The sequence below is a fragment of the Cervus elaphus genome, chromosome X, assembly GCF_910594005.1.
Source record: "Cervus elaphus chromosome X, mCerEla1.1, whole genome shotgun sequence".
Lineage (NCBI taxonomy): Eukaryota > Metazoa > Chordata > Mammalia > Artiodactyla > Cervidae > Cervus > Cervus elaphus.
Window position 1 is genome coordinate 62,433,362 of NC_057848.1, and position 16,737 is coordinate 62,450,098.

General features: G+C 38.7%; 1 protein-coding gene across 6 annotated transcripts in view; it reads right to left on the reverse strand.

The window, feature by feature from the left end:
* The window catches only part of MCF2 (MCF.2 cell line derived transforming sequence), a 121,436-nt gene that overhangs the window by 66,034 nt on the left and 38,665 nt on the right, over positions 1 to 16,737 (reverse strand). For 5 of the 6 annotated variants that reach the window (XM_043897649.1, XM_043897650.1, XM_043897648.1 and 2 more), the window contains exons 4-7: positions 16,015 to 16,105; positions 3,055 to 3,174; positions 2,112 to 2,228; positions 515 to 664 (exon numbers count right to left, since the gene is read on the reverse strand). In XM_043897649.1, the coding sequence (XP_043753584.1) occupies positions 515 to 664; positions 2,112 to 2,228; positions 3,055 to 3,174; positions 16,015 to 16,105 (478 nt within the window). Of the gene's footprint in view, positions 1 to 514; positions 665 to 2,111; positions 2,229 to 3,054; positions 3,175 to 12,763; positions 12,942 to 16,014; positions 16,106 to 16,737 lie in introns of those variants that run through there. The other variant, XM_043897652.1, reaches the window with a different exon arrangement.

Here is a 16,737-nt window from a genome sequence, read left to right on the forward strand (position 1 = left end):
TAAGCATCCATCAACAGATGACTGGATAAAGAATATATGGTATACATACACACACACACACACACACACACACACACACACACAATGGAATACTACTCAGCCATTAAAAAAGAATAGAATCTTGCCATTTGCAACAACATGGATGGACTGGGAGGGTATTATGCTAAGTGAAATATGTCAGACAGAGAAAGACAAATACCATATGATGTCACTTATATGTGGTATCTAAAAAGTAAAACCAACTAGTGAAAAAAGAAACAGATAGAGAACTAGTGGTTACGGACAGGGAGAGGGAAGCGGGAGGGGTACCATTTCAAAAAAAGGGCCACTTAAATTCAACATATCCAGGACATCCTCCTCTTGTACTCCTCTTTTTTTAATATTGTGCTTTACACCATATAAATATCTCTTTCTGTCTCCCTACCCAGCTATCTGTATAAAATAGACACTCAACACCTCTCTATCAAAAGAAAGACCATGGAAAATTTTGGTTTGTCTCCCCTATCAGACATACCTTTAACAGGTGGTACCTTTCAGCACGAATTGCAAGAATTTCTTCTATTGCAGGAATGTCACCTGGTAGTTCTGACTCGGCCAGTTCAGTTCCAAAGGACTGTAACATCTGAGCTGTATCTTTCACTGTGAGGGCAAAATTTTCTATAGCCTGCAAAGAGCCCATGCATGATTCTCTTAATTCTGTGGTAACTTGGCCAGCATATCAAAACCTAGACCAGCAACTATATTAACTTTCATTTAGATATGACAGCAAAGACATATACTATGACATCTCCTCTGCAAGGAAAGTTGGCATTGGCCTTGACAATGAACCTTAACTTTGCATCTAAGCCCCTAAGAAACTTAGTGAGGTGAAGAGACCTCTTGAATATCTAAACATCTGTACTTATTTCTCAAACAATGATGAAAACTATTTCTTAAATATGCCATGTACTGAGTAATTGTTTTATTATCTGGCAAAACTTTGTGTTTTCCTTATTCTATTTAATTTTGTAATTGCACAATTGTTTTATAATAACTACTTCTGAAGAGACATGAGAACATCAAAGCCACTTTATTATCATTTATGAGCAAATGTTAGCATTTGATGGACTAAGATGACAGAGGAACATTAGTCACAATAATTCATTTCAAGTTCTGGAGAAGATTTGAAATTGTGACCCCAAAGGCTCTGCTGCCCTAAAATGTCAAGTAAGGTTTGGTTGTTCATTTTGTTTCCAAAATCAGTGACTTAGAGAAAGAAAGACAACATTTAGAGACCATATAAACCCTCTGTTTACCATGTAACTGAAGGCGTCTGCTCTTTTATTTTTAGCTTTCTAGGTTATTAAAGGCAAGATACTGCTTATTTTGACGACTCACTTTCATACGCATGAACAGGACTGCTGAATGAAAATAAAGATGAGGAAAATAAAATCCTGATTTAAGTAAATATCATTATTTCCTTCAGAAGGGTTCCCATACCTCTGGAATTAGAAGACCCTTATATGACAAATTCACCCTAGTGAGGCACAGAGCCCTTGCCTATCCATACATTTCTAGAACAGAAGGCATTTTTGCTACAAATTTAACTGCCCCCAGGAGAATCACTAGACTGATGAGATTAATAAGATGACTCTCATTTTCTGAGAGCAAGCCATAGGCCAGGCAGTATCAAACATGGTGCATCTGTAATCTCATTTAATCTTCTCAATAACCCAATGAGATAGAGTCTTATTCTTCCCACTGTATAGTTGGAAAAACTGAGGCTGAGAGAGCTTTTACAACTTGCACAAAGTTATATCGATAAAAATTAGCAGTGCTAAGATTTGAACCCAAACCCTTGGTTTCTTCAAGTTACTACATGGCCACAGGAGAGGGTGGGCAGAGTAGGGTCTCCTTATTCCCTAGGCCTCTCATTTAAATGCCATCCTCAGTGACTCTTCATCATTTCTAGATATTTCCTAAGCAAGAAAATCAAGATGTTGAATTATATGTTTTTGAAAAATAGGAACCCTAGAAATCTGTTTTCCCCAGGAAAGAAAAAAAACTTCTAGAACTAGATTTCAAAGCTAACACGAACTACAGGCTCTACAGTAAGGGCAAAAGAGACATACATTTCTGAAGGTGATCCATTCACTGTGGCAGTACTGCAAGGTGCCGCCTAACTCAGTGGTTAACTGCTTGTCATCAATGTACGTCAGCAAATCACTAACTGAGCTCAGCATAACAACCTATACAAATAAGCGAGAAAGATACCGTTAACTGCCCTTCATGGCACTCCTCCACACAGCCAACAGTACAATGAACTTTAGCATTCATTTAGCAGAAATTTATCTTTTATAAATGGTTCTAACAATTCTCTCCTGTACATCCCCACACACATGGATACACTACCTTCCCTCAGGGAATAATAGTTTTCATTTACAAAATATTTCTCTGTAAAATGAAAGTAATCTCCATAGAAACCCAAACACCTGATTCTCTCTGACCTAAAAATTTTGCACTGTCCATGGTCAACCTTCTGAAAGAATGTTAAGCCCACGACAAAGGAAGGGCTTTCTGTAGTAAATTATAATTTATCATGAGGGACTAATCTTTGCAAAAGTAGCAAAATTTATGAGCACCCTTATTCCCAACACTAAAAGTGTATAAAAATATCTTCTGGAAAAAAAATGCTACTCTGAACTGCTCAGGATGTAAGTTCATGGGAGGTCAAAAACATAAAACACACATTCATTTTATTCTCTAAAAATAAAATGTCCTGATTTTATGCACACACACAAATACACACACACACACACACACACACACATATATAAAACATATGGGACTTAACATCTTTTTTCAAAACAAACTGCTTTGTTACAAATTGACTAATCTTTTCCTTTATTTTAACAGTAGGGGCAGAAGACTTTAAGGCATTTTGAATTTACATTTTTGGAAGACAAATTCTAAATTTTTTTTCTTTTACATGCGCTTGTGACCACATGTAGAATAACAACATGATACAAATTCTTCATGAGAAAGGGTCAAAACACTTAAATAATATATTCTTACCGGTAATTTGAGCATGAAATCTTCCTGACTAAATCGAAATCCAATGTCTGTGAAAGTTCGTTGGAGAAAACTGGTGGGACGAAGGACCAAAACCAAGTGCAAGTTCCCAGGGAATGAAGACTATAGGGAAAAAACAGCACAGGAAAAAAGAAAAAAAACTGTCAAAACATGCACTCGAGTCAGCACATGGCAAAAAATATATAATGAAAGAAAACAAATTCTAAAGTCATAAAAACCACTGAAAAGATAAAACTTAAAAAATGGATGTTGATAACATCTTAAAACACGAAAATAGAAATGAAATGAATGTAAGGTCATCAGGTCAGATCCTTGCAGTGCTTGTGGCCTGGAATTTTCTCACACTGAAGTCAATCCCACATTATGAAGAATTATATTCTTAAGCTTCATTTTAAACGTGGTTGTTTTTGTACTTAAATTGTTTTTAATCCTTGCAAAACAGAATCAGGAGGCAGGTTTCTAGGATAGCCCTAAAAGCCTAAAGGGAGCTGAAATACTGAAACCTGCAGTAAACAATGGAAGAAAACCATTTTGTGGACTTGTATTTTTATTTCACCCAAGAGACATTCACCAAATATCTTCTACATGTTTCCTCCACATATTTAAGTGAATGATTATCAGGCACTGTTAGCATTCAGTGTTCACCAATTAATAATGTACAGTCTCAACCCAGCTTGCAAGAAAATGACAGTCTAGAGTCCATTAGCATCATTTACTCTATAGCATGATAAGTTGACAAATGAAACAAGGGAATTAGAATAACATACAACAGGAAGGGGTAACACAGAGCATCCTAGACCTAAGAATGTCAAAAAGGTCTTGCCTAAAGAGGAATAAAGTGGATCAGACTGTTTTTCTGGTGCATCCATGTTTCCCAACTTCTTAGAATACTGGCACATAGAAGGTGGTCAAGAAGTAACTGTTAAATGAAAGAGTGCAAAAGACAAGGAGGAGCCTAAGGAAAATTCACAAGGGCTGGAATAATATGGCCTGATATAAGTAATAAGGCACCACATTCAAATGCTTACTGTATGTCAAGTATTTTGCTAACATTATTACAGTTCCTCTTCATTACAATCCTGCAAAGTAGTTAGGAAATCCGCTTTTACAAATAAAGTGAGGCTCAGAGAGTTTAAGTATAACTTGGCTCAACTGGTGAAGTCTGAATTGGTACCCAAGTCTGTATTACATCAAGAGGTCCCAGTCAGGAAAGCTAGAGGAAGATGCTGCTGCGGGGTGGAGAGATGTAGTCACCAGAAATGGTGCTAGAAAGATGAGCAGGATCTTGACCAGGAAAGACCTTGGGTCTTTTCCTGGATGCAAGGGGGAGACTCTTAAGGGTTTTTAAGTAGCAGAGCAGCATAATTAGATTTGCATTTTAGGAGGATCACTTTGGCTTTGGGAATGGACTCAATATGGACAAGAATGGAAGCAAACAGATGAGTTTGCATGCTGGAACAGTCATCCAAGTGAGGGATGATGAGTTTCTGAACTGGAGCAACAACAGCAGGGAAAAGGGTAGAATTTAGGAGGTATAATGTGCAAAGTACGATAACTCGATATGTCTGATGAGAAAAGAAAGACTATGACAGTCAATTTCCAGATTTCTGGCTTGAGTAACTAACTGGGTAAATGGTACAACCCTCATTGACATGGGAACACAAGAGAAGCAGGCTTTCAGGAGGGGGATAAGATACTGATTCTTATCCCTGGACCTATTGGGTTGTAAGGGTCAGCAGGACAACCAGATGATGTCTATCAGACAAATGGATGTACAAGGGAGGAGGGAAAGAAGCCTAGACTGGGAATATAGAGTTGGGAGTCATCAGCCTCAAAAGAGCAGATTGAAGCATAATAAAGCAAAATATGCTCAAAATGCTTTAAATACAGTCATCTTTCAGGAATGCTGAAATATTAATAATGGAACAAAACTACAAAAGAAAAATTAATAAGATACTGTGGGGTCAGATATATATGGGAAGTCTATACTTTCTACTGTGAACCTAAATCTGCTCTAAACAACACAGTCTATTTTTTAAAAAAGAGTAACTTTCATAGAGGGATAAAACCTAGACTCTGAAATGACATTCAAAAGTGGAATTTTTTTAAATTCAATTTGAGATGGTGATAAAAACATAAACAAGTGGCAATGACAACTAAAGCGAGGGAAAGAGAACTGAGTGTGACACAAATAGGAAAAAGAAAGGAGCATAAGCTTAAATCAGTAAATTAAACAATGATTACAAACAGACACAAATTGGGATGGCTATCCAACTGATCACTCCTCTAGGGGGCCATGTCTGCTCTACCCTCTCTTCCCATGAGATTCTACATCCCCTCCCCACCAAATTCCTATGTTGAAACTTAAGCCACAATATGAAGGTATTTGGTGGTGGAGTGGGTGGTCAGGAGATGATGAGGTCACGAGGGTGGAGCCCTCATGAATGGGATTAGTGCCCTTAAGAAAGAGACCCCAGAGAGCTCCTTCACCCCTTCAGCCATGTGAGGACACAGAAAAGATGGCCATCTATGAAGCAGGAAGTGAGCTCTCACCAGATACAGAATCTGCCAGCACCCTGACCTTGGGCTTCAGACTCTAGAACTGTGAGAAGTAAATTCTGTTGTTTATAAGTCACACAGTCTATGGTATTCTGTTATAGCAGCCCATAAAGACTAAGACAGTCTCTTATTAATCTTAATATTGTTCCTAATGAGAACTGTTATCTTTCTACATGACCTTGCCCTCCTAACACACAATGATTTGTCATGGGATGAAAATCTGATGTAAGCAGAATCCAAGTCTCACACTAGCATTTTTTGAACTAGCACTAAGGGAAGGAAACTTTGAGGGTGCAGTTCCAGGGCCGCTGGTAGCCATGACCCCTACAGCCAGAGGAAGCTTATTTCAAAGAACAAAGAAAACAAGTATAGAGAACTGGCAGTAGAGACAGAATCCCAATGATACTGTATATCCTACTGTCTATTATGTTGTTTTTCAGTTGCTAAGTCGTGTCTAACTCTTTGTGACCTCATGGACTGCAGCACATCAGGCTTCCCTGTTCTTCACTGTCTATTATGTACAAATGTCTATTTTAGTTTATGCTAAGAATGGTACAATACTTCCCATAGTTGTTATAAAAATTAAAAGAAAGAATAAATATAAAGCTACTTTGTCAACCCTAAAAAAACTAATAAGATAGGTTTTTTTTAATTTACTTTGGGTTCTTGGACTTAAGGACAAGTAGACTTAGACAAAAGGTTTTTCAGGCTATGGGTAAAGGCTTGCTTAAGGGGAAACTCGGACAGGGACTTGTGAGAACTGGACCTATTTCTAGACTGAGAGCACTAATTCTATTTCTACCCTGAAATATTCAGTTTAGGAGTTAAGTCTTTCCTTCTTCACATGGGCAAATTACCAGTATTAGTATTATACTTAACTGTCTTGACTCAACTTATTTTTTCACTTTTAAATGGAATCAAGGGGCTACCTTGATTACCAAATGGCTCAGTGGTGAAGAATCCATCTGCCAATGCAGGAGACACAGATTCAATCCCTGGTCCAGGAAGATCCCACATGTCGTGTGCCACAACTGTTGAGTCTGTGCTCTAGAACCCGGGAGGCACAACTACTGAACCCACGTGTCACAACTACTGAAGCCCATGCCTGTGCTCCACTGTGAAGCACCTAGAGCCTGTGCTCCGCAACAAGAGATGCCACTGCAATGAGAAACCCACACACCTCAGTGAAGAGTAGGCCTCACTCACTGCAACTAGAGAGTAGCCCAAGCAGCAATAAAGACTCACTGCAACAATAAATAAATAAATAAATGGAATGGAAAGCACCCTACTTTTGCCAACACTTAAAGCACTCTTATTTTTATTCTTTCATGGACTCTAGGTTGATATGGTTTCATTGTCTTTTTCTCTCTGACTTTCCTTAGTGTCATATTCTCTGGTATTGCATTAGAAATCTCTAGATGTGAGACCCCAGGGTGACCAACTTAAAGCCTAGAATACTCGCCCCCCTCCAAAACTGAGGGTGGGGGTAGGGGAGGATACTACAGGAACAGAGAAGACCATGTGGTAACTCTCTGCCCGAGGTCAGGCCCTGGTCTCTATCCTGCCACTCCTAGGAGAACAAGGCTGTCCCAGCAGTCAGGCCCCTGATCACACAATAGGGGACAAAGCAGAAAAGAAAGAGACGCAGAATCACTGTCCACAGAATCCATGGGGAAGAGAGTTCAGGCAGGGTTTGTGGGTGTTCAGCTGCTCCTAAGTCAGGGATTTCATGTTGGTTGCTTTATTAAATCAGTTATTCTGTCTATTTGATAAAATAGTTAGTTATAAACATTGAAAGCTGAATAAAATGCTTCTAAAAATATTTCTACATTCTAATCAGATCATTCTTAAGTAAAACTTCCTGATTATTTTATCATACCTTCTCCTCCCTTAATTCCTTCAAAATGTTCAGTGATTTGCTTATCACAAAAAGCCTACTAAATTTGCATTTCTAAAGAAAAAGCACTATCAAGGATGAACACTTCATTTATTGCCTGTATAATCACATTTGCAATGTTGTTCATTATATGATAATTTTAGAATCTTTACTGAGCCGCCATGCAAATCTTCCTAGAATACATGGATCCATTAAACTGATAGCTACTCTCATAACTTGTAGGCAACAGCTATTATTTAGTAGGCAAAACTACTAAACAACTGGGTGGTACTCAAACAGTTCATTTGATTTGTCAGAGTTACATTTTTTAGAAAACTAAATTATACAGTTCAGACCAAGTATATTGTTTCTATCCCTCATGTCCACTAGATCCCATGTATGAATCAGATACACTTGACTTTTTGATCCCAGTCCCACTCACTTATCCCAGATTTAAATAAGTGACTGCCAAACTAATTGCAGTAAATCCACAACTTCATATGAATGACTTTTCATAGCTTCTCTCCAGCAAATACACACACACACACACACACATATATATATACACATGTCCATAAATTTATATGTCTTCAGGGCCTCTCAAAGCCTTAAGGCAGGGACAGGAGATTGGCTCAATGGCCATGGGTTGGAGTGTTGCTTTTTATTGAGTGACTACTATGAAAATTTTCCTCATTGTGAGCATTACTATGACATTATGCTAAGTATTTATCTGCAGTAGATTCTGTTTTTACCCTCATTTCACAACTGGAGGAATTGAGTGTAGTAGGCAGAATAAAGGTTCCCCAAAGATGTCTACATCCTAATCCCTGGAACCTGTGAATATGTTACAAGGCAAAAGGGACTCTGTAAATGTGATTAAGTTAAGAATCTTCAGAGCTTTCCTGGTGGTTCAAATGGTAAAGAAACTGCCTGTAATGTGGGAGACCCAGTTTTGATCCCTGGTTGGGAAGATCCCCTGGAGAAGGACATGGCAACCCACTCCAGGTATTCTTGCCTGGAGAACTCCATGGACAGAGGAGCCTGGAGGGCTACAGTCCATGGGGTCGCAAAGAGTTGGACATGACTGAGCGACTAACACCTCACCTCACCTTCTGATGGGGAAATGATCCTGGATTATCAGGGTGGGAACAATGTAATCACAAGTAGAGTTATTAAACAGAGGGAGGCACTAGAATCAGAGAAGATGTAACAACAGAAGCAGAGGTCAGAGTGATACAGGGCCATGAGCTAAGAAATGTGGGCAGCTTCTAGAAACTAGAATGTCAAGGAAACATTATCCTCTAAAGCCTCAGAAGCCCTGTTGATATCTTGGCCGTAGCCCAGTGAGACTCATTTGGACTTCTGACCTCCAGAACTGTAAAATACATTTGGGTTATTTTGAGCTACTAAGTTTGTAGTAATTGGTTACAGCAGCAACAGGGAACTAATACGCTAAGCTTTTGTGATGCTAAGTAATTCTTCAAGAAATTCTAGTGTATTCTTTGCAAATACAGCTCCAGACCTTTGAGCTTTCCCATTCAGTTTGGGGAAACGATGTTCCTACATTCTCCAGCATGCTTCCTTACAGATCTCTAATCTGGTTGATTATATAAACATGAAAAGGCACAGTTTCTATTTTCGCCCAAATAAACCCTAGATTTTAAAACTATAAATCGTCTTTGAGAGCTTGTCAAAAAAGCAAAAGGATGTGAGCAAGGGCCAGCCTTGTTTTCTTTGATTGCGTTTTTCTTTATAGAAAAAAAAAAAAAAGCATGCAGCATAAGAGAGGAAACGACATTAGTTTTAGGCACTGGTTGCCTAAAACCAGTTTAGTTTAGGCAGTTTTTTTTTTCTTTTTTGTAGTTCCAACATGTGACTGCTTAAAGGCGCCTTGGTAAAAATGAACATGTTGCCCATCTTCGCAGGGATCAGAGCCATTTCTCCATCTCTGAGACTGGCCCCACCCCAGCCCTGAGGAGCAGCTCCTACTGGTTCTTCAAATTCAGGAGCAGGAGCAAAGAATTCACTTTCTCCTCTTCCCCTCGCAGAGAAGACACTGAATCCCTTCTCTTCATGCCTGCCTTCAGATCACCCAACTATATGGCCTCATGACAGTTAGCACAGCAATAACAACGACCAGAGGCATCACTTGATACATTTCACTACTGAAGCCTGGAAATTAACCTTGCTTAATGTTATTTTATGCAGCATCTAAAACAGGCCTTTCACACACCCTCTGCCCCCTTTTCAGTTATCCTAGCTACTTCTTTAAAAACTTTTACAAGTGGCTGATACCACATAAAAGTTTGATTATTTTACTATAAAAACAATTTATACTCCTAGAGCCTTTCCTTTTCATCTTTAGGGCAAAGAAATGGGGTCACAGTAACAGGGAACCCTTTACTGAAAGCCTAGGACATATGCGCCAGGCTTGTTACGTATATTATCCCATGTAGCCTTTGTAACATTGCAGTGAAGTAGGTATTACGGCCTTTCCACAGATGGGCAAACTGAAGCACAGCGTGGTACACTAACTGTTTGCTAGTGGGACACTAACTGCTTGCTAGGAGCACACAGGCCAACCTGAATCCTAAAGCCAAGCTCTTTCCAGGACACTTAACCCTTTTCAGACACATCCTTCACAACGCACACTCTGAATGCATGCTCAGACTGGCTGCCTTACCTTTAGGAATAACTTGACCTTGACATCTACAAAATGGGACAAAAACTAACAGTCAAAACAAATGCTTGAAACAATTTAGCATCACGGAGCCTACTGAACAAAACCATTACAATTTCACATCATTACAGAGTATTAATACTGAGTTGCTGGCATGTGATTGACCTCAATACGGTTGGAACTACCACTTTAGAATATGCTGAGAAAAATCTTATGACCTCAAGCTACAGAGAAGAGTTTCCAATGCTGTGAGCTACTTCTGTACTCATTCTTCCCACACTGAAAGAGTACAGAAAGAAAGAGTTACTCCACAGATCACCAAATCCCTTGCCAAGTGACCTCAGGCGTAGGACACTCCCCGGCAATGCTCTTTCCTTAAGGCTCACCCTTCTTGTCCCATATCCGTTCTCAACAGCCCCCCTCACTTGTTCACGGTCATTGCAATTTCCATCAAGTAGCCAGTAGAAGCCTATCCGTGGACTCTAAGGCCACTTTACCATCCTTCCAGGTGCCACCTATCATAGCCTCCAGAATCAGCCCAACACCAGAGATTCTTCCAAGTCAAACCATGGTGTCACCAGCTGAGTTGCAAATTTTTCACTCTGGTCAAGCTGTATCCATGCAAGCAGAACAAATCTGTCTTCCACTATAGTTCTAGGCTTTAGACTTGATCCAATCAATTTCATTTCAAGCTAGCTGTTCCTACAGACAACTTCAAGTAATTAATTTGAGAGAAAAAGAGAGGAAAGACACCAAGAAAGATAATAGACACATATGCTATTCCTTAAGGTCCAAACAAATGTCATCCCCTGAGGCCTTCCCCACCAGCTAGAAGTTCTTTCATAATAGTTATTTAATAGTTTTTTATGAACATGTCCTACCTTCTCTACTAGATTGAGAGCTCTTTCAGCTCTGTAGCCATTCCACGTTTACCTGTGTAACCCATGTTGTCTGTAGCACAATACTAGATATACCTATTCACTAAGTACTTGTGTGTTGCATTAATTTCTGTGTATATTAAGGTGTGTGTATAAACATAAAGGGCTTCCCAGGTGGCACTAGGGGTAAAGAGCCTGCCTGACAATGCAGGAGACATATGAGATGCAGGTTCAATCCCTGGGTCGGGAAGATCCCCTAGAGAGGATATGGTAACTCACTCCAGTATTCTTGCCTAGAGAATCCCATGGACAGAGGAGCCTGACAGGCTACAATCCATGGGGTCACAAAGAGTCAGACACGACTGAAGTGACTGAGCATGCAAGCATGCATATACAGGAAACCAAGTTCAGAACTGAGAAAATATCTATGCATATAAAGGAATTAGGAATCTTCTTAACACTTAAGTCAATTACTTTTTATAACGAAAGTACTAATGTCAGTTGCACCCAACACTGCAAAGCACATACACGGGCATCTCTTGTGCACCATAAATTGTCTGTTAAAAATCTGAAGCTATTATTCCCATAATACACAATCATGTGTAGAGCTGGAGATACAATTTTGTCAAAATAAAAAGATTCATATCCTAAGCTGTAATTTTTAAAATACTATCTTGTGCTAAGAGCTTTATTAGAAAATAAACCAGTTACTCACCCATGGATGTTCACTGTCATTCAACAAGAGTAAAATTCTTACTGGTTTATTTCCCTGATCTTACTTTTGATTCCAAGTGTCATTCTGTTCTATGACTGATTGTCACTCTCTCATTTTTTTGGTGTTGCCTTGATTATTTAAATAAGCAGGTATTCTATTTTAAATCATAGCATCAATAACGTTATCTTAAGTTTTGAAAGAAAAAGAGCAGCACTGAAAACTGGGCTGATGACCAGTTAATTATTAAATTAGCTATTGTTATTTCACATTTCTCCAAACGACATCTAAATGGCCCATCTGAAATTTGCTGGGAATCTGGTATATAAGTGAACCAATGATGGGAAAATTTGAAAATGTATCTGAAAGAAGAGATTTCTAAATTCTAGCTTATAAATAACAGTGAGTCACTCTTTTTCTTCCTTTAAAAAAAAGGTAGTCAATGGGCTAGAATTCTGCATCTTTAACATTTGAATTTGGGGAAATAATTTTTTTTAATTTGAGGAAAACCTGAAATCAGAAAGAATGCAAATCATCAGACTTAACATTTTTTCACTTGTCCAGTAACATGTAGCCTTTTTAAACACTGATAAAGTCATCTGCAGATCTGTCCATGATACCATAATCTACTTGTCCATGGTGAAAAGAAGGATGAATCCTTTTGTTCGATATTATTTTATTGATAACTAGTGACTTTAAGCTACTCTGCCAAATGAGTCAATATTGTTCATACACTCTTAAATAAATACCATGACGAAGGATGCTTCCTCATAAATTTGATCACATTTAGATCTTGATGCCTTAACGTTCCCCTACGTCCATATCACAGTAATCACATCAATGCAATCCACGCAAATCCGAGTCTCCACTCTCGCCCTCCATCCTGAAAAGCCCCATTCAGCAGTTTGTGCTATAGCACCATGCTGCAGCATTCCTGCACTTGAACTTGGGAACGGGCTTTCCAGGACTGCAGGCAGAGCCCTTACCGCATTCCTTCTGAACCTCATCTTGCCTCTCGGGGGAGTTGCTTCTGCCATCCCGCCTATACACAACAACACGCTTCTTTTCCAATTGTCAATGCAACATTGATGAAATATGAGCTGCGTCTTAGGTAGTATTTAAAAGCGGCAGCCAAAAATCTTTATCAAACAAAGCTACCGTGGCTGCTTCCATTACCACCCTGGCAGCGCTGCAAAAAAAAAAAAAAAAAAAAACCCACTATCTCCGATTAGTCAGCTGACAGATCCTTTCCTACTGCTCATTGTAATTCAGAGTCCACACATTCCCCCAATTACTTAGCCTGATTGAACCTCATGGATTAGCTGGTGCTGGACTGCTCAGGAAGATCAGGCTTTTCCTAAGAGTGGAGGAAGAAGAAAAAAAAAAACTGTCCTCTTAGGGGCTAGATGGGGCTGGCTTTCTCTGCGCAATTTGATTTTTAAGGTGGAATGCTAAGAATCTTTGTGAAGGTAGTATTAACTGATATCTTTATTCTTGCCCTATCCCCCTATGTAACTTGAAATTCAATTCTGTTTATTATTATTATTATTATTAAATTCTATTCTGGGTTTAAGCCTGGGAAAGGTTAATAGTTTGTGGGATTTTGTCCCGATGATAATTTAAAAAGAACAGAACATACAAACTTTCTGAGACGGGTAGGATTCTCTACCGAAGGAACATTTCCCCAAAACATGTAACTAAAAAAAAAAAATATATATATATATATATATATAGTCTCCTATCATTATGAAGTATAGCCTAACTGCATAGTTTCTTTAAGAATCTAGAAATTAAGGTCTTCAAATTGAATCATATAATTACTTCACAGACACTAGTTTAAAATAATATACCAAAGACAGTTAGACCTATCTATACAATGGCTGTTTTCACCAGAAATTCTTTCTGAACGTCAACTTTTGCTCTTGAAATTAGCTTGTATTCAATATTTACCTCTACTGCAAACAGTGTCCAATGGGCAAACAGTGTCCAATGGTTGAGATATAATTAATGTGCTTTTAAGTATGGGTATAGAGTCTATACCATAAGCAGAAACATTTAAAATATTTAAATAAAACAACGCTGAAACTAATCTATAGCCAGTCAGATGTCCTCATCACCTGCACCCCCACTCCTGCCTGGCAATTATGCAAATAAAGGGACCTTGGATGCAGAGCTCTTTGCTGGGCAGACTTCTCAATTTCCCACTGAGAGAGCATCCCTAGGAAACAGAAAGGGGAGCATCACTTCCAAGAAACAAGTCATTATTCCTTTATTGACTCCAAATCAGTAGTGCTGTGCTGTGATTAGTCGCTCAATCGCGTCCGACTCTTTGTGACCCTATGTACTGTAGCCTGCTAGGCTCCTCTGTCCATGGGGATTCTCCAGGCAAGAATACTGGAGTGGGCAGCCGTTCCCTTCTCCAGGGGATCCTCCCAACCCAGGGATGGAACCCAGGTCTCCCGCATTGCAGGCAGATTCTTTACCATCTGAGCCACCAGCAAAGCAGTATCAAGACCCAGTTTCAAAACTGACGCCATATGCCAACCAGTCACTCAGTGAAAATTAATTTCATCAAACAAGTAGTTTTGGCCAAAAAGAAAAAAAAAAGCTGGGCTGGGTGATTTTAAAAATGCCTTATTATGACAAGTGCTATATTTAGTGTTAAATAATTGATTCTTATCATGAACTAAAGTTTGTTCAACAAGCCCAAGGACTGATCCTAAAGGCCAGGGCATGATAAATACCTGGATAAATATCATTCAGCCCCACTGATAGGAGTCTGTAGTACATGGAGGGCAGATGTATTCTCTCCAAAGGAATTTTACCTTTTTCTTAAAAAAAATTATTAATGTATTTGTGTATCCACAAGTCGTTTGGAAAATGATAGGAAGCAGCAAGTGGAAAGGTCACCAACTAGAATTTATGAAAATTCAATTCTGGTTATCTAGCTATCTGACCTTGGATTCATCACATAACCTTTCCAAAATGCATATTGTATATCAATATAATTCCCTCATCTATAGGACAATTTATAAAGACATCCACCCATAGGACTTAATCAGGAAACAGAGAGAATCAACATTACTTAATAAATGTGAAAGTGTTTAAAAAAGCAAAAATGTATTATATAAATTCGACGTTTTACTATTTTATTTTGGTGATTTTCATGAATCTGGTATTAATTCTTCTCTCCTCTGTTTTAAGAAATAAAAAAACTACCATACTGACTTGTTCAAGATGAAGAATAATTCATAATGGGTATGAAAATAATAATGATCTCATTCATGATACCGTGTGTCAGTGTATTTCTTATACTCGTCAGCAAGTTAGTAGAACAAAAAAGAACACTGGTTCAGAAGTCCAGCAACTTAGATTTCTGTCTTGGCTTCACAACTAAACCAACTGCCTCTGGTGGGTGTGGCCTCTGTGTCCGTTGGTTGTGAGATGAAGGAAGAATTTCATTGGCTGATGATACTGAACTCTCAAAGAAAAACATGGATTGATTCCCAGCTTCTCTGGTCTGATAGAGCAAGTTGACCACATGGCACTTCCACAGACAGCCCCACTCTTACCAGCTCAGGAAGAGCCTATGGGTTCCTCACCTCCCTCTTTTCTATGCAAGAACTGTCAGACAATATCCAGATGAGCCTAATAATGTAAAAAGATCATCTCAGCTGTGGGCAAGACTGCATCTCTCATACTGTCTCCTTTAGGGACTCTCTGGGTCTTGGGGAGCTGGGGACTAGACTCTAATTGGGGAGATACATCATTTTGCAGGTGACTCCGTACCCTCTCTGTCCCAGGGGAAAGAAAAATCTAGAAAGATACACACCAAAATGTTAAAAAGTGCTTATTTCTGGATGGTTGGATTATTAACTATTGTTTTAAACCTCCTTCTTTATACTTTTCAATATACAATGTGTATACAACATGGTTATTGCTGTTTTATAAAAAGTTCACATAAAAAACTGCCTTGCTTTGAAAGGCATAGGAGACCATGAATCTCTTCTCACTCAACTTGAACCATTAACTACTCATTCTTTACTATAAGGTTTTCTATTGAGTAGAGTTGTTCAGCTCAATCTTCTTTACCAGTTCTTCTCTCTAGTTTCCCACCTCTCCATTCCATCTATTTTTTTTAGCCTCCATCAGAATAAAAATAATCTGTACCCCCACAAACAGAAAGTATAATGCAAAACAAAAATAAGAAGTTACTATAGAATAAATTGGTACTTACTGAGATTTTCTGGAGAGATGTTTTGAGAGAAGACCAGGTATCCAATCTTCGATCAAGAATAATGGTAAATCGGGAGTCAGATCCATTTTGCCTAGAAGATAAGAGGAAATAATGTTTTTCTTAATAGTAACCCAACTTTGCTAAATATGTCCTTACTTCTGATTATTTCATTTACATGTGACGTCTGGCCTGAAGACAGATTTGGGAAGCTATCACAAGGTGCTACAATGAAAAATCAATTTAATTCCATATTCTACTACAATTTAAAATTTCTTTTTGCCACTTATGTCAATCTTTTAAACAGGTAAGTGCCACTAAAATGGATTTGGAATACTGTGATTTGGGGCATGGGAAAACATTATAGACAGCTGTCCTTCATGACATCAGATTTAACTTCACGGCAATCCATCATAAGTCAATGATCCATTAATTCATTCAGAAAAACACTGTTAAATCTCTTGCCTGTTCCTTGAGGGAAGGCAGCGTAATGCATAATAAAACTTTTATTTGCCGTAAAGAGACCACTTTCAAGCTTTAAGAGGTACAGTGTAAATTTTGTTTTCTGGGATTTGATTTTTGTTCGTGCGTGCTTAGTCACATCAGTCGTGTCCGACTCTTTGCGACCCCATGGGCTGTAGCCTACCAGGCTCCTCTGTCCATAGGATTTTCCAGGCAAGAGTACTGGAGTGGGTTGCCATTTCCTTCTCCATTTTGTTCATGAGA